This window comes from Nicotiana attenuata, unplaced genomic scaffold, assembly GCF_001879085.1.
Source record: "Nicotiana attenuata strain UT unplaced genomic scaffold, NIATTr2, whole genome shotgun sequence".
Taxonomy (NCBI): Eukaryota; Viridiplantae; Streptophyta; class Magnoliopsida; order Solanales; family Solanaceae; genus Nicotiana; species Nicotiana attenuata.
The window spans coordinates 243,382-267,787 of record NW_017670921.1 but is presented as its reverse complement, the minus strand read 5'-3'; the positions used below and the strand labels follow the sequence as shown (position 1 = coordinate 267,787).

The window sequence follows — 24,406 nt, the reverse complement described above, 5'->3', positions numbered from 1 at the left end:
CTAAAATTAAATGGGTAGACACAATATTAATTATCACATGAACCTTTGATCCCACCTCCATATTATAGCCAACTATAATTATCACATGAACCTTTGATCCCACCTCCATATTATAGCCAACTATATATATCTGTCCTCTTTCCCCCCTGACCTCACTCAAAATTAAAACACCTTTGCACCCACCTCATCCTCATGCAATCTCTGATTAATTCTACTTTTTTATATTTCTTTTACTTTTATGTGTCTGATAATTTAATTGAATAGTATTAAATTGTTACAGACCAAGAAAATCCCTCCCTTTTTATTTCTAAATCTTGACCCATTTGTACATCAACTTGTACCTCTTCGTATCTTCACGTCCTTTCTTCTTCCTCTCTCTCTCTCTCTCTCTCTCTCTCTCTCTCTCTCTCTCTCTCTCTCTTTCCTGCGCAGAAATAAAAAATTTCAATTTTTACTTCACCCCATTAATTGTTAATGCAAGTATTATACTTGAGCTATTCCGAAGTTTCCAAGTTTTACTTGTTAAGCCAGGTTTAATACTTTAATTATTGTTCAGTGTTTCATGTCTTAATTGCTGTTAATTTAATGCACTGTTAACTTATTTTTTCTACTTGTTTGCATTATACTCCATTCCTACTCTGTGCATTGAATAAAGTCTAGATCTTTATGTTTTTTCTTTATTTTATTCATATTTTCTTGCTTCCTTGAACTGGGGTTATCTTTCTTTGTAAGTTTAATGCTTCCTTTGTACATTTCTGGAAATATTAGGTACATATTCACTACCTTTTATTCAGTTTTTCCAAATGGGTTGTTAGAGATTTTAGGTTTTTTTATTTTACTGAAACTGTTAGTTGAAAATTTTGAAACTTGAGATTTGAATGGGGACTGGGGATTTTATCTTGTTTTAAGAATTTTGTGGTATATTTTATTGAAGTTCATAGCAAAACTGAATTTTCCTTTTATTTGTATGTTTGTTAGTCCATTTTAACTTACAAAAGTTTACTTGTCTTTTTGCTTAGGTAAATATCACATGCCTCACCGTGAATTTAGCTAGGATTTGAGTGCTTCTATGCAGTTGCCAAATGCCAAATTTTGTTGGTTTCTTGAGGTAGCTTAAGAAGCTGATGTTGCTTTTTGTTGTTGCAAAGTAGAAGTCAGATTTGAGTAAATGTACATTGAATGTGAGAGGTTGTGACAAGGTTCGGAGTAAGAAAGGCAGATTACGGTTGAGACCTTTTATATTTTTGGGATCACTAGATTACAAGCTTCCAGGAAGGATTGTGTCTAAGATAGTCTGATATAAATCCAATATACTGGAGGAATTTGTCGATACATTGCTAGTAGAAAACAAGGGTTTCAAGTCTTCTTTTTAGAGATATTGTGAACCAAGGAACAAAGTGCAATTTGAAAATGGGGCAGTATGCACCAGTCTGGGATCATACAGCAGCAATTGAAGTAACAAAAGATTGGAATGGGATTGATCAGGTTTTGCTTCGTAACCCTCAGGGTGCCTCTTTACGGGTTAGATTCTGTAAACTCTCTCTTACATTAATTAGATCTAATGAATTTATGATTCTGATATCATCTGTTAGATCACTTACGAAAGAAATCATCTTTAAAATCCCCCGTCAATTACATACCCGTTTACGTTTTTATAAACTGCTGTAGGTTGGATTGGAATGGGACCTTTACCTCCCCCGCCAACACACACACTCACATGGTTATTGACAATTTCCTCTGATTCAGGTGAGCTTGCAAGGAGGACAAGTTACTTCTTGGCGGAATGACAGAGGGGAAGAGCTCCTATTCAACAGCAGTAAGGTGGGGTTTTCCATTTTACTAGCCGTTAATTCTTATGATTAAACGGATTGTCTAGCGCCGGAGATTCGAAAGCTTCTAGGATTGGAGCTTTCTTTGAATTCTAACTTTTTATTATTTTAAAAAGTTTCTTTAAGTTATCACTTGTTTTACGGTGTAAAGATTGGAACTAGTAGTTTTTCCAGTGTTGTAATCTACTTGTAGACAAGACTTGGCAGAATTGTACAAAGTTGACTCGTTGAGGGTGTGCTTTGTCCTACAATTTTAGTTTGATGTTTGATGTAGGCAGGATATTATGAGTTGCATCATCTATTGCTTACTTGTAATGCGATGTGCTTTGCGAAAACCAGTATTTGTAATTGAATAAGTGTGAGGGCTGATTCTGTTTCTACGTTTGCCCTTATGTCTAGAGCATCTTCAAGTCTCCGAAAGCTACACGAGGAGGAATCTCTGTTTGCTTTCCACAGGTACCTCTGAATGTGTAATTCTGCCTATCTTCTTGAATTTCTTTAAATGAGTACTATTTTACAACAATTTGTTTGATTATCTCAAATATGCTGCAGTATGGAAATGGTGGTTCACTTGAGCAACTTGGATTTGCAAGAAACAAAATCTGGACCATTGAGGATGACCCTCCATCTCTATACTCATATGACCCACAAGGAAAATCTTTCATTGACTTACTGCTGAAACCTTCAGAAGATGATCTGAAGTTCTGGCCTCACGGGTATGATCTGAAACTCTAGTTGGTTTCAGTATGGAGCTTCGGATATTGAATCAAAAGCTATTCATTGCCTATCAAAATTTGCTATTGTTTTAAAATGGATCTAGACTTTATATCTCAGAATCCTCTTTGGATTTGAAAATGATTTCATGAGAATCTGATCATGAATACAACAGCTATATAAATAACTATGATTAAATTAAGCTAATTTGGATGCTTTCAGTTTCACGAAACTGGAAGCTCTCATGATTATTTTCTGCTGAGTCACAGTATTTAGGTTATTGTGAGTTGTGACCATGATGTCAAAAAAAAAAAATTCAGAGATAGGTATGAAAGCGAAGTACTTTCATGCGAGAAATGAATCTCACCTTCTGACTTTATTTCATGTCTAAAGTCAGTTCTTTGCGTACTTGGTTTCTGACAGTTATAGCTTTCGAAGTTGCTGATGAGTCTCTTCATTATTAATTTCTAGTTTTGAGTTTCGCCTTCGGGTTTCGCTGGCATCAGACGGAAGCTTATCCTTGATATCTCGTGTTAGAAACATCAATGGCAAACAATTCAGCTTCTCATTTGCTTATCATACATACTTCTCTGTTTCAGACATAAGGTGTGTTGTTACCTCTCTGCTCTTTGTAACATATTCATGAATTTAATTACGTCCTGTTTTTCAACATTTTATCACTTCCCCAACATCTTGTACTTTTTTCTGTAAAAATATTGTAGCCGTTCAAATTTCAGAGAGGCATTTTGTTTTATGTCGTCATTATATTTTTTGTGTATAATGTTAAATGAATCTTGTTCACAGTGAAATAAGGATTGAAGGTTTAGAAACACTGGACTATCTAGACAATCTGTGCCAGAAAGAACGCTTTACAGAACAAGGAGATGCTATAACTTTTGAATCTGAGGTATATTTTTCAATGCAACCTACATCATCTCAAAACTTTGTGGTTATAGTCTTATAGATGAGAGATGAAATGTCATCAATCGTGGTTGCATTTGTAAGATAGCTTCAAGAGTGACTCAATAAAAGACCTTTTCCTGGGTATTTAACAATCTTGGACCCTTACAACGCGCCCTAAGACAGATAAGAGGTGATTCTTTTGGTCATCAAAAAAATAAGAGGTCATTCATTTGTGCTTTTGCATTACCAAAGATTAGTAGATTAATTCTAAATTGAACAAAGAAGCATTGATTCTGGAATATTGCTCTAAAGCTAATTATCTAGGCATTTACTTTGCAGTCTCTCCTCAACCTACTCGGAGCAACGATGCTTTACATCTTATGATTTTTTTCTGAATTTATTAGGAAGAAGTTGAAATACTCGGTGTTCACCTTATCTTTCAGAATTGAAGGCATTAATTCTACCTTTATAAATGAGATAAATCAATCCGTTCGTTCAACTGTAAGGTGTTCCTTTTCTTTTGGCTTGTGAGATTAAGAAGTATTCATGTTTCTTGCAGATCGACAGAGTCTATGTTAGTTCTCCAAATCGTATTGCTGTTCTTGATCATGAAAGGAAACGAACATATCTGATAAGGAAGGAAGGATTGCCAGATACTGGTAAGTATCTCAATTTAACATGGAGAAAGAAAATGTCCTCAAATGGAAGTATCCATTAACATGTGCTGCACCCTTAAGGCGATATTTTTACCTTGATTCTACTTTAGTATCTTCGAGTCATTTATTCTTCTCTTAACAAACCTGCTCATTTCTGTAATCCCGAGAGAGAGGTACTTCTCTGTTGGCAACAATTATGCAAGGCATGTAGCATCAATACAAGGATTTAAGACATCACAAGTTAATTTGTAGTATTCTAGAAACGTTTTGTGCATTATAGCGTGATAGTAGAAGTTGCCAAAGAAGCATGAAAGATTTTACCAACTCTAATTTGCATAGCTAAAACCTTTTGGTATCTGTTGCTCTGTCTTTTCACAGTGGTGTGGAATCCATGGGATAAGAAATCCAAAGCAATGGCGGATTTTGGTGACGATGAGTACAAGCAGATGCTTTGTGTTGATGGGGCAGCGATAGAGAAACCCATCACATTGAAGCCAGGAGAGGAATGGACTGGTCGTGTAGAGCTTGTGGTCGTGCCATCGAGTTTTTGTGATCTTTAATCCTTCAAAGTCTGGGCAAAAGCATTTTAGTAAAAGGCTCAGCAGCTTACGGAGGGACTGCAAACTCTATACTAGGTTTATTTACTTGTTAATGATGATGTGTGATACATTTAGAGTCATTAAACCGCTGTTATGAACCGCCAAAGCCTATTGTTTTTTGGAATGGCTGTTTGGTGTTTTATCTTTTGAAAGAGAGGTTTTCGCAGATTAAAGTTTGCATTGGCATTAGTAATTTCAGGTTTGCGCAAATGATACTGTCTTCGTGACTTAATATCGTTTTGGACTTTTTGGTGTTTTTTGAGTATAAATAGCATAGCTTCCCCCGTGATTGCCACTGTATCCTTGTTTGAATGTTGCGATTAATACACAAAAGAAAAGTTATTTAGCCTTATCTATTAGTCTACTGGCGTTGATCATGAAAGTGAACGGTTATTGATCCATCAAATGCTTAATTCTGACCAATGTGATTCTCCCATGGTCTACCATACCAAAAGCTTCTTCGATACAGTTCCACCAAATTAACTTAACCGCACATCATAATACAACCACACTAGAAAAGAATTAAAAACACTAGGGAAGATCATCTCTCCACAGGCTCTCGCAGATTTGTACGGTTAACTTTTTGATCCACCATTGTTTAGAGAGATTCAACCAGGATCCCATTTTGTCTTTTGGCATTTATAGCAAACTGGAAACAATAAGAATAAACTGGGGGTCAAAGAATCTGCATAGATTAGTGCCTCCTGCTTTACAACAATTAAATCGGAAAAGCCACACCTAAGGCTTTGTATCACACAGAGAAGGAACAAGAATTATATTATGTATAAAAATTGCACTTGCTTAGTTTGGCTTAAATTATTGTAGCCCGAGCGGCTGCCTGTTTTCATATACTTTATTTCCACTTAAATGCAACTCCAGAAACGCAAGCAGAAAAAATTTTGAGACGCCATTTTGCTATGTCAAACCTGAAGATTACAAGTTTATGCTAGAAGATTACAAAACATGATGACCTATCGTTTTTCTATGAAAAAAGATTTTGCTACATATTATCTTTCTCCATTGGACTAATTAAATGACTTGTTAGTCTAGCCCTGTATTTTGTACTCATTGCAATATTTATTATTTCTCAGAAGTATAGTATAAGGTTTTCCTCGCCGATCTTCAATTATTTGTAACAAATACATTCGTTTCTCATGGTGCTTGACTGAACCTAATTCCAATTCTAAAAGCCGCTCTTAGCCTCCCGAACCACAACCTCAACCCCCACCACCAACACCCACCTCAGCCCCACCCCCGGGAAAAAGAGAGAAGGAAGAGATGGAACGTGTCTTTTCCTCCTAATGCTTCACGAGTGACATGAAAGAAACAGGCAATAGAGTTCTCACAAATTTTCTTTGCTTCTCATTTTCCTCGAGGAAAGCATTAGCAATCTTCACCAGAATGTTCGTCAGCATTATAATTAGGAAGATTAACATCTTACCAAAAACTCAATAAAAGCTCCTCGAACTATTAAAAACTATAAACCTCGGCGAATCTCCAACTTCTTGGTGTTTTCCAATAATATCTGAAAAAAGAGCAATAAGAGATGCTGATGTAGAAGCTTTTATCGGAACAATTATATGAAGCCAGGAAGAACGCAATGAGTTATCAGTCTTACTTCCCGGATATAGCTTTCCACTGCTTTGCAGCCTTCAACTGCTAATTGCATGACAGTTTCAAATGTATCTATTGGTAGTTTAGCATCCATCTGCACCAAGAAGGTTATTCATTGATTCGCCAGGAGAAAAAGAATGTACTTTGGATACCTTATTTCAATCGTTACTGCCAATAAGGAGTTAACAAACCTGCAGAAGGGTCACTTTGTCCAACTTAGGTAAAATTCCTATGGTGACATCAGGGCCTCCAGCACTGTCTTCCAAGTAGTTTAGATCTGTTTAACAAGTAATCTCAACTAGATCATTCACATATCAATACTGGAAAAGACTGAAAATCAGTTAGAAATAAAGAACCGGAAAATCAACTAAAAATTACAAAATTAATTTACCAAGAAGAGGCGTGCTGTTCAGGTATCCAGCACTGCACGATGTGACAAGATCACGCATGGGAATCCCAGCATCAGCTAGAGCCAGCGTGGCAGCATTTATGCATGCTGATCTTGTACCTAAATAATGCACTAAACTTAGTTGGACTACACTTCTAGAGGGCAAACAAAATAGACGAACTGCATTATATGGGCTGCACGTGGCACGAGACAACTAAATACCTATTCTGATTGATTCTGGACGAAAACAATATGTCACTGAAATGTAATTTAACATCAACCCTCTAAAGTGTTCTGCTTACCTCCATCTGCTTGGAGAACTTGGACAAAAATGTCTATCTGAAAAGCAAAATATCAAGAAATTGTAAATGGAGGTCAGCCTCCATTACTTATTCAAGTTAATGATGTTAAGAGGACTCGAACCTGAGAGCGAGGCATTAAGTGTGTCAATATGCAAGCTTCCATTGTCTGGCGAATAACAAGAGATATCTCTGTGGATCTCCTACAAATGGAAAACAAAGCTATCATCAAACTGACATCATATAACCATAAGTCACACAGATCGAATAAACTCTGCTTCTTAGTTAATTGTGGGTAATCATAGATAATAAGCTAAGACTTCACGTAATATAATTCTTAGATACTATTTACATTGTCTGTGTAAAATTTGTTTTTTTGCTGCCTTTTGCAGTCTTATGATAAAGGGTTATTCTTGGGCACTATAAGTATTCCTAGAACTTTGCTTCTTTTTCTACTATGACGACAGTTACTATCCTAGTATCCTAGCAACACCTTTCATCGCTGGACCAGTGCCTGAACAGTCCGAAAGTCTTCCATTTGGTTATAGTATAATTCTTCTTATCCATCCAATAACCATTAATATTCTATCATGCCCTCCATCTTTTGTACTTCAGTCCAAAGCCGGGATAACTGTTCTTCTGCCACCAGTTTTATACGATATTGTCCATTAAATTTACAAGCATGCATCAAATTTTTTTCTATAATGGAACTGACAGCAGAGCAGATGATATCATCGTATGGATGAAAACACACAAAAAGCAGAAGGAAGGACTTATAACATAACATAGAATCACCTGTCACCCTTATTTTTTCTTCGGCGATCACCAGTGCTGAAATTAGCCATGCTATATTCGCATCGTACCTAAAAGAGAGCCAATGAAAAGATCATATCATCTCACTTTTTAAGGTGATACATCTTACACTCTAATAATTCATCATGAAAGGTAATTTACCAGCGCCTGGTCATTGATCTGTTGGCTCCTGTTCTGGACCTGAATAATGAAACTAACATTAGAGTCAATTGAATGAACCTTTTAGGCTTTTACAGAGCAAAACTAAGATCATCATTGTCATCATTGATCACAGTGGTTGTGATTAGATATTTTCGTAGATGTGCATATACACCAGCATATGGATATCTATCCAGTTTGCATCTCAATATGATGCTTTTTTTGACTTTTAAACAATATAAAACATCGATTGTACATTCTTCCTCCGTTTCCTTTGGGGATGTTTATTGCGACGGAGCAGACTTTTGGTGGGGGTAATGCTTCTCTGCTCCAAAACCATCCTACCCTAGCCATTTTCATGCCTATCAATGAAGAACCGTTTAACCAGGTTTCTTAGTAAAATTACTGCAAAGACTAAGCTACTGAACAGTCCATGACATTATCCACACAAAAGAATTATCTATTCCTCTCTTCCGCCACCCCACATTTGAAAAGTCAGCAGAACAACCCATCAAATATTTCTTGTTTTACCAAGCCACATTCCCTCCACCGTGTAAGACAATGTCATACAAACTGCTATTTTACATGATCGACTTCCCTCCTTTATTTTTCAGTTCAAAGGCCATAACCATTACTTCTCCTTGACAATAAAGCAAACAAACAAGAAACAACAATTTTAGTTGTTTCACAATCCAAATAAGGGTAGAATCGGCAGGTTAAGTGTGACGTGAACTTTACCTCCCTAGGACCATAAACTGCAGCAATGACTTTGGTATTACCCATTTCAAAAGAAGCAGAACTGCAAATAATCGGATTAAACAAATTCAGTTTCAAATAAAAAAAGACGCAGCATCAAAAGAGGATCCAAAATGTTCAGAAAAAACCTACACATGTTTGCACCAAACACCGGATAGAACTTCATTTAAAATACACATGTCATGCATCTAATGTTTTGGTACAAACACCGAATAAATTACTCACGGTTTATTGTATATATAAACTTCTCAAAGTCTTTTTTCTTTGTTTCTTATTTGAATATGTATACATGGTTCAAGAGAAAAACAGTGGTTATATTTAACCTATAAACATTAATGGTGGTAGAAAGAAGTGTTGTGGTTACCCATCAGCTCTTGAGACAACCCCTATTTCAGCACGAATTTGTCTCATCTGAAAGTAAAATTGCCACATAGTGGTACATAACGAGTCAAATCAAAAACACAATGAAAGTTAAAATAAAAAGAACGGAAATTATGTGAGTGAATAGAGGTGTAAGTGTAATGAGAGAAACCTCCATGGGACGGCGACCATCTAAGCGAAGACCTTCCGGATTAACGTACTCCATCTTTGAATACCACCACCGTCCTCACTTGCAGAGCGGCCGGAGAAAGAAAGGTGGAAGTAGTAGGAGTGTGCGAAAGTCCTGAGGTTTTAGATGTTAATCAGGGTTTTGTGCTTTGGGGTTTTTTTTTCGTTGGGTTTGGGGTTGTTGGGGGGGGGGGGGGGGGGGATCGTGTGGTTTATGGTTCAAGGGAAAAAGGATTTACATGAGAAAATGAAGAATAAATAAAAGAAACTAAGAAAAAGGGGAAATATGATTTAAGACTATGATGACTTCATTAATCGCCAATCAAATATATAAAATATGTATATTTTTCAGTTACTATTTTAGGAGATAGTTATACTATGTAAAAATCTTTTTATTTGTGAGCGCTTGTGGGGGAGGGGAGGCTCTACATTCTTTCTTGTTTTAACTTTCTTATTAACAGTAAAATATTTTTGCTTAGATGCATATGTGACCGTACGTAAGATTAGGAACGAAAATATACGAGGTGGGGGGCAAGGTAGGTGTGGTTTTCGTGGTGGACAAAATGTGAAAAGTAAAGCTGATATGATTCGGGCAAGCAGGGCCAGCTCAACCTCAAGGGAAACTAAAGCCTTGGCTTTAGGCCCTAAAAATATAGGACCTCAAATGTTATTCATATTGCATATATAATAAGTATATTTTTAATAATTACTCCTACGACTCTTTACAATGGTAAGTAAATCTTCGGAGCAACCCTTTTCTATGTCAATAATTATTATGGCATAATTCCAAACATTATGCTATTTTTTCGGCAAATTAGTTGAATTATAACAAATGAATGTTATGCACTTAAATGACTTCCTCCTTCATTTCTTATTCTCTTCGAATTGGATTAATTTTTACTTTACACTGGCATATGTACATACCTCGAGCTAATTAGCTCCATATTGATTTTTGGTGTTATTTTGTAACAAAAGTGCTACAAAAAAAACTATACAATTATGTTACAACCCAAATTTCACATGTCGTGATGGCGTCTATCATAATTAGGGGTGTACATTCGAATCGGTTTATCGATAAATTGAATCAATTATTTGTTATCGGTTTATCGATTTATCGATTTCGATTTCAGTTTCAAAATTTTCCTTATCGAGTTATCGATTTCGATTTCGATTTCGATTTTGTCCTCTTCGGTTATCGGTTTATCGATAAACCGATAAGATATACTAAAAAGATAATTTTTTTTTACCCTTATTCTATAATACCCTTTCTTTTACCCTAAGTCCCTAACCCTATTATTTCCTCTACCACATTTAAGGAATGATCATATTTAAAGCTCAAGGGAATGAAGTTCAAATTAATGGAGAACAAAATTAGCCGTGATGATGTATTTTGTTTCGTTTTTTTTTTTAATACCGTTGGAGTGTTGGTGGCATACATTTGATCCCTTACTTTAGTTTCGTTGCATGTGCTTGTTGACACAATTTTTATGTTATAAACGGTGTTCGTCTTATTTTAGCTTCTTTTTGTCCATATTAGTTAGGCGTGTTTAAAGCGATATACTTTCCGTGGAATCCCACAAATTTTCTTATTGGTGTAATCGATAACTGAATCGATAAGCCCCAAAAATCGATAAATCGAAATCGAAAAAATCAAAACCTTATTGAAACGATAACGATAAGCATATGTACAAATCGATAATCGATAAATAATTATCGATAAGGGTCAAAATTGAATCGATAAATCGAATGCACACCCCCAATCACAATACTAGGCAAGCTGACAATCACAATAAACCACGCATGTTTAGAATTTAAAACCATATCAGGATAAGTTTAAAAGTAAGGTCCTATAAACACCGATACGCAAATAGTGTGATTCGATACAACTTCCCCAAAAAATCTGGGTGTCACTAAGTACATGAGCATCTATACCAAAACATGGTCTCACTGCTGAAACACTGTCTAGGAAGGTAGGTGTATATATATATATATATATATAACTGAAAGATAAAGGAGGAAAGTCAAGGTCTACGGACGCCAAGCAGCTACCTCGATAGTCTCCGAATTGATCTAGATCCAACACAAGCAACCCCGTGTCTAGAAGTACCTAGATCTACATATGAAGTGCAGAGTGTAGTATGAGTACAACTAACTCAATAAGTATCATAAGTAAACACGACAAGGTAAAAAAAGCATAAATTATTAATGATACTAGCTGCCACATGTGCAGTTTCATCTTTTAAACTAGCACCAAAACAATATCATGGCATGTAGAGGAAGGAAACAATTAGATCAGACAGATGATCAAAGAAATGCAAATTCCACACACGGCGCGGACAATTCACGTGCTGCATGGACAACTCACGTGCCAACAATAAAATTTGCACGGACAACTCATGTGTGACACGGACAACTCACATGTGACACGAACAACTCACATGTCAATATATTTCAATATATGGGTCCGCACGGATAACTCACAGGCCAATAATATCAATAGATGGTTCCGCACAGACAACTCACATGATGCACGGACAACTGACGTGCCAATAATATCAATAGATGGATTCGCACGGACAACTCACGTGCCAATAATATAATCCGTCCGGCATAGCCACAGGCCTCCAGTCCAAACATATCATACAGGAGCAATTAAGCAAGTATACATGTATGTGATAAATGAAATAAGTTTCTCATGCTCATGGACCGGTACAAATTACATGCTAAAGTGTAGGCCTTTGCAAAGTGTGCCATCGTAGCTCAAATTGGCAATTTCATCACTGAAAAGCATTTATTAAGTTTGTTCAACTATTTAAACCTCTATGTAGCCTCAGCATGGCTCAAATAGATCACATAAACTGTTATAACACGAAATATATCATAGCTTTTAAGCTTAACAACCAATTCGAGGCTTATAATAGCCCGAACACAATCCGAACATGAATATATGAATCCCGGTGCCCACACATGGGTACATTCCCACGCATGTGTGTACACAATAACACGTAGCTATCAAAATAATTCAGGCAACTAGTGCCTGAACCGAGTTTAAATAAGATACTTACCTCCAGCAATCAAATCACTCTGCTAGTAACCCCTTCCCACGCGTATCGCCCTCCGGAAGGCTCGAATAGTCAAAATAACGTAGTAGTATCAACAAAAGCTATAGAATTAATTCCATATGAAACTGTTAAGTTCTTAATCAATGCCAAAAGTCAACTCAAAGTCAACCCCGGGGCCCACGTCTCGAAAATCACAAAAGTTACGAAATTCGAACCCCCGTTTAACGGAGAGTCCAACCATACCAAAATTACTAAATTTCGATCTCAACTTGGCTCTTGTCACGACCCAAACCGATGGGCTGCGGGGCACCCGGTACGTTACTCAACCGAGTACCAACGTAACATATCTTTCGTATCATTCTATCATAGGTAAATGAACCGGAGTAAAGCATGAGGGGATACAAACTTATACGTATGACATACTGGCCTATAAGACCAAAAAGATCACTCGTACACTGAACATAGTCCGACAAGGCCATACAATCTTTCGCGTACTCGACATATGTCTACAAGCCTCTAAGAGTACATAAATGTCATAAAGGTCGTGACAGGGCCCCGCCATACTAATCAATATACGTCCTATTCATACTGACCAAATAAGTAACTCCGGAGCAAATGGAGCGCACCAACACCTTCCACTGAGCTGATAGCCTACTTTGAGGACTCTCAACCTGTCTATCGGGACTTGCGGGCATGAAACGCAGCGTCCCCATGCAAAAGTGACGTTAGCACAAATAATGTACCGAGTATGTAAGGAATGAATATCAGTAAATAATAGACATAAGAGAAACATGGAGTAAAAGACTCAACATGTAAGTTTGAATAACTCTGTGAATTATTAATATTTATAATGCCATGCATATGCGTATAAATGTCATGTCATGCATAGGTATATGTGTTCATAACATCATCAAGCCTCTGAGGGCATCCCATCATATCATCTTGGCCACTGTGGGCAAAATCATCAACGTCTACCAGCTGATCAGGTGGTAGTGCGCATATAACACCGTAACCTTTTTCCATATCCCATGCACATATAATATACATATATACGCGTATATAACGCCATCTGGTCATGGGTCAATGTAAATGAATGCAGTACATGAGAAGTACGTCAATAAAATTTCTCGGAATGTCATAACACCATTGTGGGATCAGGTTGCACGCCGCAACGAAAATTGATTGAAATAATAATTGGTTATGACAGCCGAGTTGGCTCGATTGCTAAAATGACTAATCTGTTTAATTTGTATTCATGTTTTCCTATTATTATTATTATTATTATTATTATTATTATTATTATTATTATTATTATTATTATTATTATTATTAAGGTAAGTGACCTGCCTTAGCATCGTCACTACTTCGTCGAGGTTAGGCTCGACACTTACTGGGTATATGGGGTCGATTGTACTCATACTACACTCTGCACTTCTTGTGCAGATACCGGAGTTGATCCAAGCGCCGCACAGTAGATTTGCTCGGATTCAGCTACCCATAGGAGACTTGAGGTATAGCTGCACGACGTTCGCAGCTCTGAGTCCCCTTCTATTTATCTCGACTCTGTATTTTCTTTCAAACAACTTTATTTTCGTCCAGACCTTTATGTGTATTATTCTAGTAGCTCGTGCACTTGTGACACCAGTTCTGGGATGGTATTTAAACATCGCTATTATTAAGGATTAATTTATTTATTTCAGAATTTATTTCCACATTTGTTTCCTTGTTAATAATTAAATTAAAATGGTTTAAAATGGCTAATATTATTCTATCGTTGGCTTGCCTAGTAAGTGAAATGTTAGGCGCCATCACCGTCCGAAAGGTGAGAATTTCGGGTCGTGACAAGTTGGTATCAGAGCACTAGGTTACTTAGGTCTCACGAGTCACGAGCAAGCTTAGTAGAGTCTGAAGGATCGGTACGGAGACGTCTGTACTTATTTTCCGGAGGCTATGGAGTTTAGGAACAATTTCACTTCTATTATACTCTGTCGTGCGATTTATTCTATTATTGACGATTGAACTCTTCTATTCTTGTTCTCTCGCGGATGGTGAGAATACGTTCTACATCAACCACCGACAGGAGCTAGAGTCCCCAGTGATAGCTACGACTAGGGGTAGAGGCCGAGGCCGACGTCGCGCCAAAGGTAGAGACAGAGGCAGAGGCAGAGCTCAATCTAGAGCTCGAGCAGCAACACCTGTTGTAGAACCTCAGATGGATTTGAAAGCGGAGGTTCCAGCTCAGACGGTACCTGTTGGACCAGTTCAGGTCCCGGAAGGATTCATAGCTACTCTAGTGCTTCAGGATGCTCTAGTCCGTTTGGTGAGTCTTATGGAGGGTGTGGCCCAAAATGGTATATTTCCAGTAGCACCAGCCGCCTCACAAGCTGGGGGAGGAGCACAAACTCCCACTACTCTCGCTCTGGGGTAGACATCTCCCCAGTATCAGGCTCCAGTAGCCTATCCAGTTGGGATAGTTCAGCCAGTTGTTGCGGCACAGGCCGGTGATAGGCCTGCTTTGTCTTCTGAGGCTTTGTTGAGGTTGGACAAGTTTACCAAGCTATTTTGAATCCAGTTCAGTGGTACACCTTCTGAGGACCCACAGGATTTTCTTGACCGCTGCTATGAGGTATTGCAGAACATGGGAATAGTGGAAAACAATGGAGTTGATTTTGTTGTGTTTTAGATGAGTGGTTCCGCCAAGAGGTGGTGGACTGATTATGTATTTACTAGACTATTTGGCTCGCCTGCACTTACTTGGGAGCAGTTCTCGCAGCTATTTCTGGAGAAGTTCCTTCCTATAACATTGAGGGAGAATTACCGCAAACAGTTTGAGAGTCTCCAGCAGGGCAGTATGTCGGTCACACAATATGAGACCCGCTTTGTGGATTTATCCCATCATGCTATTCTTCTGCTTCCTACCGAGAAAGAGAGGGTTAGGAGGTTCATTGATGGACTCGTTCAACCTATCAAGTTACAAATGGCTAAGGAGATTGGGAGTGAGATTTGTTTTCAGACGGCTCTAATGTCGCCAAGCGTATTGAGATGGTTCTTTCACAGGAGAGAGGGCCAGTGTCAGATAAGAGGCCTCGTCATTCCGGTAATTTTAGAGGTGCCTCATCTGGAGGCAGGAGTACTTATGGTAGGGGTCATCCTCCCATGCCATTTTATTCAGCACTTCAGACTTCTCACGGTGCTTCAGGGATTCATGGTCCTTATATTCCTTACCCTGGGTAGCCAGCATACAGTGCACATTCAGCTCCTATCAGTGCACCACCACTTCAGAGTCACTACGGTAGTTATCCGACCCGTCCGGATCAGCTTCAGCTTCAGCAGCCATGATAGCATGATGGTTGTTATGAGTGTGGGAACATTGGTCCCATCAGGAGGCATTGCCCTAGGTTGTTGAGCAACAAATCTCAAGCAGAATTCTCATGCCATCATATCGGCACCGGTTTCTCCACCGGCCGCCCGACCAGCTAGGGGCAGGGGTTAGACTGTTAGAGGTGGAGGTCAGACTACTAGAGGTGGAGGTCAGACTGTTAGAGATGGAGGCCAGCCAGCTATGGCCTATCCTAGAGAGATGTACTTCATATTGGTGGGGCCCACCCCCGATTCTATGCTTTCCCAGCTAGGCCTGAGGCCGAGTCATCCGACGCCATGATCACAAGTATTGTTCCAGTTTGCTATAGAGATGCCTCTGTTCTATTCGATCTGGGGTCTACTTACTCCTATGTACCTCCTACTTTGCTTCATATTTGATTGTGCTCCGTGATTCTCCGAGTGCGTCTGTATTTGTGTCCACACCGGTGGGAGATTCTGTTGTGGTAGATCATGTATATCGTTTGTGTGTGGTTACTATTGGGAGTCTTGCGACTAGTGTGGATCTTCTACTCCTCGACATGGTAGATTTTGACGTCATATCGGGTATGGATTGGTTGTCACCTTATCATGCTATATTGGATTGTCATGCCAAGACGGTGACCTTAGCCATGCCAGGGTTACCTCGATTGGAGTGGAAAGGGACTCCTGATCACTCTACCAGCAGGGTTATTTCTTATATGAAGGCTCGGCTTATGGTCGAGAAGAAATGTCTAGCCTATTTGGCTTATATTCGTTATCCCAGTGCGGATGTTCCTTCTATGGACTCAGTCCCAGTTGTTCGTGAATTTCCAGAATTCTTTCCTGCAAATCTAGTGGGGGTGCCACCCGATAGAGATATTGACTTTTATATTGATTTGGCTCCGGGCGCTCAGCCCATTTCTATTCCGCCATATCGTATGGCCCCGCCAGAGTTGAAAGAATTGACGGAGCAGTTACAAGACTTGCTTGATCAGGGATTCATTAGAGCCAGTGTCTCACCCTGGGTGCACCGGTATTATTTGTAAAGAAGAAAGATGGCTCTATGCTGATGTGTATAGATTATCGGTAGTTGAACAAGGTCACAATCAAGATCAGATAATCCGTTGCCAAGAATTAATGATTTATTTGATCAACTTCAGGATGCCAAGGTATTTTTGAAGATTGACTTGAGGTCTGGCTTGCATCTGATGTCCCTAAGACAGCTTTTTGGACTCGGTATAGGCATTATGAATTCCTAGTGATGTCATTTGGGCTGACAAAAGCCCCAGAATCATTTATGGATTTGATGAATCGAGTGTTCAAGCCATACCTGGATTCATTTGTGGTTGTATTCATTGCTCACATCTTGATTTACTCCTGCAGTCAAGAGGATCATGAACAAGATCTTCAGATTGTGCTTTATACTTGAAGAATAATCAATTATATGACAAATTTTCAAAATGCGAGTTTTGGATAAACTCAGTTGCCTTTTTGGGGCATGTTGTATCGGCAGAAGGCATAAAGGTGGATCCTAAGAAGATTAAGGTAGTTCAGAACTGGCCTAGACCTACTTCAGTTACAGAGATACAGAGTTATCTGGGTTTGGCAATTTATTATCGTCGGTTCGTGGACGGGTTTTTATCTATAGCAAGCCCGTTGACAAAATTGACTCAAAAAGGTGTTCCATTCAGTTAGTCAGATGAGTGTGAGTTAAGCTTTCAAAAGCTCAAGACTGCTTTGACTACGGCGCTAGTGTTGGTGTTGCCCACAGGTTCAGGATAAAAGTGTTAATCGGGCCGGGCTGACCCGTTTTCAGCTGCTTCAACCCGGGTCAGCCCGGTTCAGCCCGCTACTGTTCATATTGGGACGGGTTGGGACGGGGGCGGGTTGTGTACGTTCACGTTTAGCTTAACGGTGACCCGAACCCGTTGAACCCGAAATCTCTTAACGGGTTGAACACGGTTACACGGGCTGCAGCCCGGTTACCGTTTGAATTTTTTTTTAATTAAATTGGACCGTTCCCAACGGTCAAATTGAGAAATGACCGTTTGGGAACGGCCAGAAATTGCAGAAATGGCCAATTTCGGCCCCCCATTAATAATATAGCCCTCCCACCCCTAAATCTATAAATAGCCCCCGTTCTTCTTCATTTTTTCTCACAAATTCACTACTCTCTTACTACTCTAATTCTCTCAAGTCTCAAACTCTCAATTCTCTCTTGATATTATAGTTCTTAATTCTCAAATCTCAAATTCTCAATTATTTATTATTTCAAGTTTCATCAATTATTTAGTTTAGCCATTACAAAATTATTATTATCAAATATCAATTATTCAAGTGAAGTGTGGTATCAACTATCAAGTATTCAAGTATTATCAACTATCAAGTTTCGGTCTATCAATTGAAGTTTGGATTTTGATATCAAAAGATTCAAAATTAGTGCGGCATAAAGAATCCCGGTACACTCGTTCCATCTCTTTCTCTTATTTGGTGTATACTTATTTTATTGTTTAGAATTATTAATTTAGTTTCTTAATTTAGTTTCTTAATTTAATTTCTTACTTTAATTTCCTAATTTAATTTCTTACTTTAATTTATATAATGGATTTACTTAGAGCGACCAAAAAGCGTGCACTAGTAGAGGTGGTAGTAAGAAAACTTCAAAAAGAACAAGAGGTTTTGGTTCTTCTAGTAGCTTTACACATATTTCTGAAAGTTCATCTGAGAATGTAAATGTAGATTATGATCGAATGCAAGAAAATTATGGTATAGATGATGATTTAGATGCTTTGTTAGATGATATTCAATCACACGATAATATGAAACACCACCACCTACACCTAGTAATGCTAGTCAACTCAAAATGTTAGGGGTGCAACAAGTAGGCCTCCTCTCCCTATTAAGAAGAATCGACGATTAAGAAGTAAGTGTTGGATGTTTTTTGAAAGACTAGAAGATCAAAAAAATTATGTAAAATATAAAATTTGTAGTGAACATTATAAACATGAGCCCGGTAAAGGAGGGGGAACGGGTCAACTTCGTGGGCATATGGAAGAGAAACACCCTCTTGATTGGGGAGTAGATGAGGAATCTGGGCAACAAAAACTTAACCCGAGTATTGGGGGGTTATTTGGTAAATACGATATTAAGAAAGATCGGGAAGAATTAGCTAAAATGATTGTTTTAGGTTGTTTACCTTTTAATTTTGCTTCTTCACCGTATCTTGTTACTTATATTCAAAGAATTTATAACCCTATGTTTAAAGGTATTCCTAGAAGTACTTGTAGAGCTGATATCTTTAGGCTTTTTGGACAATATCAGACATATATACGTTATTTGTTCGCAAGTCTTCCTTGTAAAGTTTCTCTTACTTCTAATCGTGCTGTGAATGGAAATGATTATTTGACTGTTACATGCCATTGGATAGATGATAATTTTTGTATGCAAAAACGTATTATTGCTTTTAAATATGATGAAGATCAAAGTCATACTGGTGCATTTATAAGTAATACTATACATGAAGTTGCTATATTTTATAATCTTGCAGAAAAAGTTTTGTGTATGTCATTTGATAATGCTTCTAACAACACTGCTGCTATTACAATATTAAAATTGCATCTACACCCACCAATTCCTGAAATATTTCATGTTAGATGTGCATGTCATATTTATAACTTGATTGTGAAGAGTGGCCTTGAATTATTTAGAGATGAAATTACTTTAGTTAGGAGAGCTGTTGGTGTAATTCAATGTCACGATCCGGATATCCCACCATCGGGGGTCGTGATGGCGCCTACTATCGGAGCTAGGCAAGCCAAGCATTTAAACATTTTCTGATAACATCCCAACAATAATAATAATATGAGTCATTTAAATGAAAGCGGAAGTCTTTAAAACATAGATAACTGAAAATCCAAAATGCGGAAGTTTAACATTTCTCTACCCAAGACTGGTGTCGCTAACTCACGAACTACTAAGGAGTGCTAAAAACAAGTCTGAATAGAAATACATCAATGTTTGTCTCGGTACAAGGAAAACAAACTATAACATAGAAGGGACTCCGGCCTGCGAACGTCAGCTAGGATACCTCGAAAGTCCCTGGACTGAAGTCAGCTCCCGATCAATATCCTACTGCTGGGGCCCAAAAGTTGCTCCGGTACCGTGATCTGTGCAAAAGAGCACAGAAGTGTAGCATTAGCACAACCGACCCCATGTGCTGGTAAGTGCCTGGCCTAACCCCGGCGAAGTAGTGACGAGGCTAGACAAGACTACCAAATTAACCTGTGCAGTTCAATGTATATATATGCAATAAAAGGAAATAATACATAAATTAAACAGTTAAGAGGGAGGGGAGCATACTATGGGGGAGGTACATTCCGGATATAAGGTCAACAATTTAAGTAAGAAGCAGGGCAATAACAATAAATAATGAGAGCAGGAAAATTAACAATTGCACGGCATCAACCTTCGTGCTTTTACTCTCATTCTCACCAAAAGCAATCAAATAGAGTGCACGGCATCAACCTTCGTGCTTTCCCTCACATAACTCTCATATCATGGCACGGAATGATCCTTCGTGCAATTGTAATCAAATTAGAGCACGGAATGTTCCTTCGTGCATAAATAATCAAAACATGGTACGGAATGACCCTTCGTGCAAATATAATCAAAACATGGCACGGAATGACCCTTCGTGCAAATATAATCAAACATGGCACGGAATGACCCTTCGTGCATTATCACTCTTCCTCACCCAAACAGTAATCAGAACCAAATGGGGCGAGGGGACAAACAAATAATAAGAAATGTCTCGGCAAGGGAAAAACACAAGTAAACAGCTAAATCCCGGTAAGGGAGCAACAACAATAACCTTCACATCCCGGCAGGGGAGATAATCAATATACTCAAACCAACCCGGCAAGGGATTAATCATATCTCTTTCTTTTTCTTTCATTTCTTACTCAATAGTCATTTTATCGTTCGAGCCAACGCTACAAAGAATTTACAATTCATAATTAGTCTCCTTACTCTTCACATTACATAGAATTCATCAATTAAGCATGGAAGAGTCGCAACAAAAATCAGATTACGTACAAGTAAGGACTCACGGTCATGCTAGACACCAGTGTATAGATACTCGTCACCATGCCTATACACCGTACTCAACATTTAGCAATTAGCAAAACAATACTCTAATCCTATTCCCTCAAGCCAAAGTTAGATCAAACACTTACCTCGGTCGAAAGAATAGCATTCAACCCTCAAATACCGCCTTTCCTCTAGAATCCGACTCCGAAACCACGATATCTAGGCATAATTAACTCAATAATATCAATAAAGAGTCAATAACAAAATCCCATAACCTAGATATGAAGTTTCTAGCATCCCTCCAAAAATACCAAATTCGACACTGGGCCCACATGGTCCAAACACGAGGCTCGGACCAAAACCCAATCACCCATAACCCCACGAGTTCAAATATATAATTTGTTTTAAGATTCGACCCCAAATTGAGGTTGAATCACCCAAAATTCTCAAAAACCTAACTCTACCCAAAACCCTTAATTTCTACTTTGATTTCATGATTTAGGTCTAGGATTTCATTAATTAATGAAGAAGAGTGAAGGAATTAGGTGGGAAATTACTCACCCAAAGACTTTGGTGAAGAAGAGCTTCAAAAATCGCCCCTAGAGCTTGGAGAAGACAAGTTTTATGAAAGAATGGGAATAATCCCGTAACTATTCTGTTTTGAACTTTAAAAATCACTGGGCAAAAATGCCCTTCGCGTTCGCGGGACAGGGGTCGCGTTCGCGAAGGGTAAGCTGGGTCTGCATCGCGATCTCGTGGGAGGAAACGCGAACGCGTAGAAGAAAAAGGCTGGGGTCCTGGGTTTACTCTACGCGAACGCGATGAAGGGTGAGCTGATACTATGCGAACGCGAGGACGAGTTCGCGAACGCAATGAAGGAATTACTGGAGGGCCCTGCGTTGGCCTATGCGATCGCGTAAGGGGCACGCGAACGCGAAGAAGGGGACTCGGTGGGCATCGCGAACGCATAAGGAAGAACGCGAACGCGTAGAACAAATGGGTGCCTGCAACAGCTGAAGGAAATCTGCAATATTTCTAAGTGCAAAACCACTCCGAACCACCTCCGAATCACTCCCGAGCCCTCGGGGCTCCTAACCAAACACACACACTAACTCAATAACATCCTACGAACTTCACCGAGCGATCAAATCGCCAAGATAACATCATATACATAGAATCAAGCCTCAAATCACAAGATTTCTTCCAACTTTTTCATCAAACACAAATTTCCATTTTTAAGTCCGAAACACGTCAAATGACGTCCAATTTCAACCAAATTTCACAAAAAGCGCTTAAACCATATATATGACTTGTACCGGGCGTCGCAACCAAAATACGAGCCCGATACCACAGTCTTTTAATCAAATTTTCATTTCCATTTTTCTTAATAATTTCAGAAAAACAATTTCACAGAAAAATTCTTTTCCCGGGCTCTAGACCTCGGAATTCGACTCCGGGCATATGCCCGAGTCCCATATTTTTCTACGGACCCTCCGGGACCGTCAAATCACGGGTCCGGATCCGTTTATCCAAAATGTTGACCGAAGTTAACTCTAATCATATTAATATCAAAATTCATTCATATTTTACACAGAATTCACATTTAAGCTTTCCGGCTACGCGCCCGGACTGCGCACGCAAATCGAGGCAAGTAAAAAATGAGGTTTTCAAGGCCTCGGAAGCACGGAATGAAAGAGAAAACAGGTGATGACCCTTTGGGTCGTCACATTCAAGGAAATAATAGAAGTGCTAGATTAAATGCATTTAAGGAAAAATATGTACACTATGGACTAAAACCAAGATTCATGCCTGAAAAAATAGTTACTAGGTGGAATTATACTTATTTGTTCTTAAGATGTTGTTATAAATATAGAATGCCTATAACTGAAGTTGCTAATTCTCATTGTACCGATCCTAACCGTTTGTTAACATCTAGAACTTGGGAAGTCATTCATGATGTTATACAATTTTTACAAAAATTTTATGTGGCTACACTTGAGTTTTCTGGAGCTTATTATCCTACCATTTCAAGTGGTTTAGTTCATATTGCTGAAATTTCTCTTTTACTACATAATTTGAAGCAGAAAGAAGGATATGCTACTGTTGTTGAATCTATGCTAGATAAGTTTAAAAAGTATTTCTACCCAATTCCCTATATTTACCTAATTGGTGCTATTTTAAACCCTACTGTCAAAATGATAAAGTGTCGCCAATTAATTAGAGATTTCTACCCAATTCCCTATATTTACCTAATTGGTGTTATTTTAAACCCTACTGTCAAAATGATAAAGTGTCGCCAATTAATTAGAGCTTTATATACTTATATGGATATTGGAGCAACTGAAACTCCTGATATTGACACTTGTATTTCTGAGCTACACACACATTTACAAACTTTATATAATTATTATGCTAACATTGTTGATGCTTCTTCGGTTGTAGATGCAAATATTCCTTCAACTAATCCTTCAACATCTGGAACAACTATGGATGATGATGATTGTGTTCAAGATTATCAGATTTGGTCTACACTAGGAGAGCATCAACAAACCAGTAGTAGGAATATTGATGAACTACAATTCTACTTGCAAAAGTCACCAGAGCCCCTCACAAAGGATTTTCTACCGCTGAGTTGGTGGAAGAGCAACTCAAATCAATTTCCTGTTCTTTCAGCCATGGCTCGAGACGTGCTAAATGTGCCGATTTCAACAGTCGCATCAGAGAGCGCATTTAGCCAAGCAAGGTAGCAGCTAGGAGATACCCGTCATTCATTGGGCAGCAACGCTTTGGAAATTCTAGTGTGCTTCAGAGATCGGATAAGATCAGAACGGCGAAATCAAGGGCGTGCCGAGGTAGACGAAGAGGAGGATCAAGAAATTAGAGATATAATGGTTTATGGATCCGATTCAACCAATGCCGGAAACATAGAACATCATGTTGACAAGGAAGAACTTAGTAAAATGATGCAAAATATGTGATGTACTATTTATTATTTTTATATTTGTTGTAAACTTTTAATTTGCAAGTTCAAAAATCAAAAAATAACTTGCAAATTAATTTGAAGTATTAAAAATATAAATGAAAGGCTTCGGAGTTTGTTCCTTATTAAATATTTTTTTGTAGCCACTTACTTTCTAATTTCAATTTTATAATTTTAAAATACAAATTTCAAATTTAAAACTTTAAACTTTAAACTTCAAAGTTTAATTCTAACCCTTAAAAGTTTGCAAATACTTAACTATCAATAACATTGAATAAGAAAAATAAAATTTAAATTAAAAAAAAAAGAAAAAAATTGGAGCCCGGCCCGCCCGAGCCCGTGTGAGCCCTAACCCGTACAGGCCCACAAAAACCCGAAAAATCACAGCCCTATAATAGCCCTCTATCCCCAGCCCGCAAACAGCCCGCCCGCTAACCGAACGGGCTGGGGTTTTACCCGTTCAGCCCGTCCCAACCCGCCCGATAAACACCCATAGTTCAGGATCATACACGGTGTATTGTGATGCATCTCGTATTGGACTTGGTGCAGTATTAATGCAAGATGGCAGGGTGGTTGCATATGTGTCGCGGCAGTTGTAAGTCCATGAGAAGAATTATCCTGTTCATGACTTAGAATTGGCAGCCATTGTTCATGCGCTGAAGATTTGGAGACACTACCT

General features: G+C 38.5%; 2 protein-coding genes across 6 annotated transcripts; one reads left to right on the top strand and one right to left on the bottom strand.

The window, feature by feature from the left end:
• The first annotated feature begins 161 nt into the window (after positions 1-161).
• Positions 162-5,001, top strand: LOC109244497 (putative glucose-6-phosphate 1-epimerase). Of its 4 annotated transcripts, none has more exons than XM_019411598.1 (9): positions 162-531; positions 1,020-1,521; positions 1,747-1,821; positions 2,229-2,285; positions 2,382-2,545; positions 3,015-3,149; positions 3,348-3,450; positions 4,006-4,105; positions 4,481-5,001. In XM_019411598.1, exons 2-9 carry the CDS (start codon positions 1,411-1,413, stop codon positions 4,660-4,662), a joined length of 927 nt encoding a protein of 308 aa, XP_019267143.1. In that variant the 5' UTR covers positions 162-531; positions 1,020-1,410; the 3' UTR covers positions 4,663-5,001. The 4 variants fall into 4 exon arrangements, with proteins under 4 accessions (XP_019267143.1, XP_019267146.1, XP_019267145.1 ...); XM_019411601.1 differs by lacking the exon at positions 162-531 and adding an exon at positions 607-727; XM_019411600.1 differs by lacking the exon at positions 162-531 and adding an exon at positions 750-768.
• A 70-nt stretch (positions 5,002-5,071) lies between these two features.
• Positions 5,072-9,413, bottom strand: LOC109244498 (exosome complex component RRP41 homolog). Of its 2 annotated transcripts, XM_019411603.1 has the most exons (12): positions 9,242-9,413; positions 9,074-9,120; positions 8,692-8,752; positions 7,957-7,995; positions 7,798-7,865; positions 7,127-7,205; positions 7,006-7,042; positions 6,707-6,823; positions 6,507-6,592; positions 6,320-6,409; positions 6,143-6,226; positions 5,072-5,350 (listed from the first exon to the last, which is right to left on the bottom strand). In XM_019411603.1, exons 1-11 carry the CDS (start codon positions 9,293-9,295, stop codon positions 6,179-6,181), a joined length of 726 nt encoding a protein of 241 aa, XP_019267148.1. In that variant the 5' UTR covers positions 9,296-9,413; the 3' UTR covers positions 5,072-5,350; positions 6,143-6,178. The 2 variants fall into 2 exon arrangements, with proteins under 2 accessions (XP_019267148.1, XP_019267147.1); XM_019411602.1 differs by lacking the exon at positions 5,072-5,350 and having other exon boundaries at positions 5,593-6,226.
• Between the last annotated feature and the right edge of the window lie 14,993 nt (positions 9,414-24,406).

Bases quoted from the DNA above. Each gene is read 5' to 3' on its own strand.
- LOC109244497 (XM_019411598.1), top strand. From the start codon at position 1,411: ATGGGGCAGTATGCACCAGTCTGGGATCATACAGCAGCAATTGAAGTA. The intron at 3,150-3,347 runs GTGTGTTGTTAC...TCTTGTTCACAG, and splicing joins TTCTCTGTTTCAGACATAAG to TGAAATAAGGATTGAAGGTT. The intron at 3,451-4,005 runs GTATATTTTTCA...TGTTTCTTGCAG, and splicing joins CTATAACTTTTGAATCTGAG to ATCGACAGAGTCTATGTTAG.
- LOC109244498 (XM_019411603.1), bottom strand. From the start codon at position 9,295: ATGGAGTACGTTAATCCGGAAGGTCTTCGCTTAGATGGTCGCCGTCCC. The intron at 8,753-9,073 runs GTAACCACAACA...GATTATTTGCAG, and splicing joins GTTGTCTCAAGAGCTGATGG to TTCTGCTTCTTTTGAAATGG. The intron at 6,593-6,706 runs GTAAATTAATTT...CTTGTTAAACAG, and splicing joins GAACAGCACGCCTCTTCTTG to ATCTAAACTACTTGGAAGAC.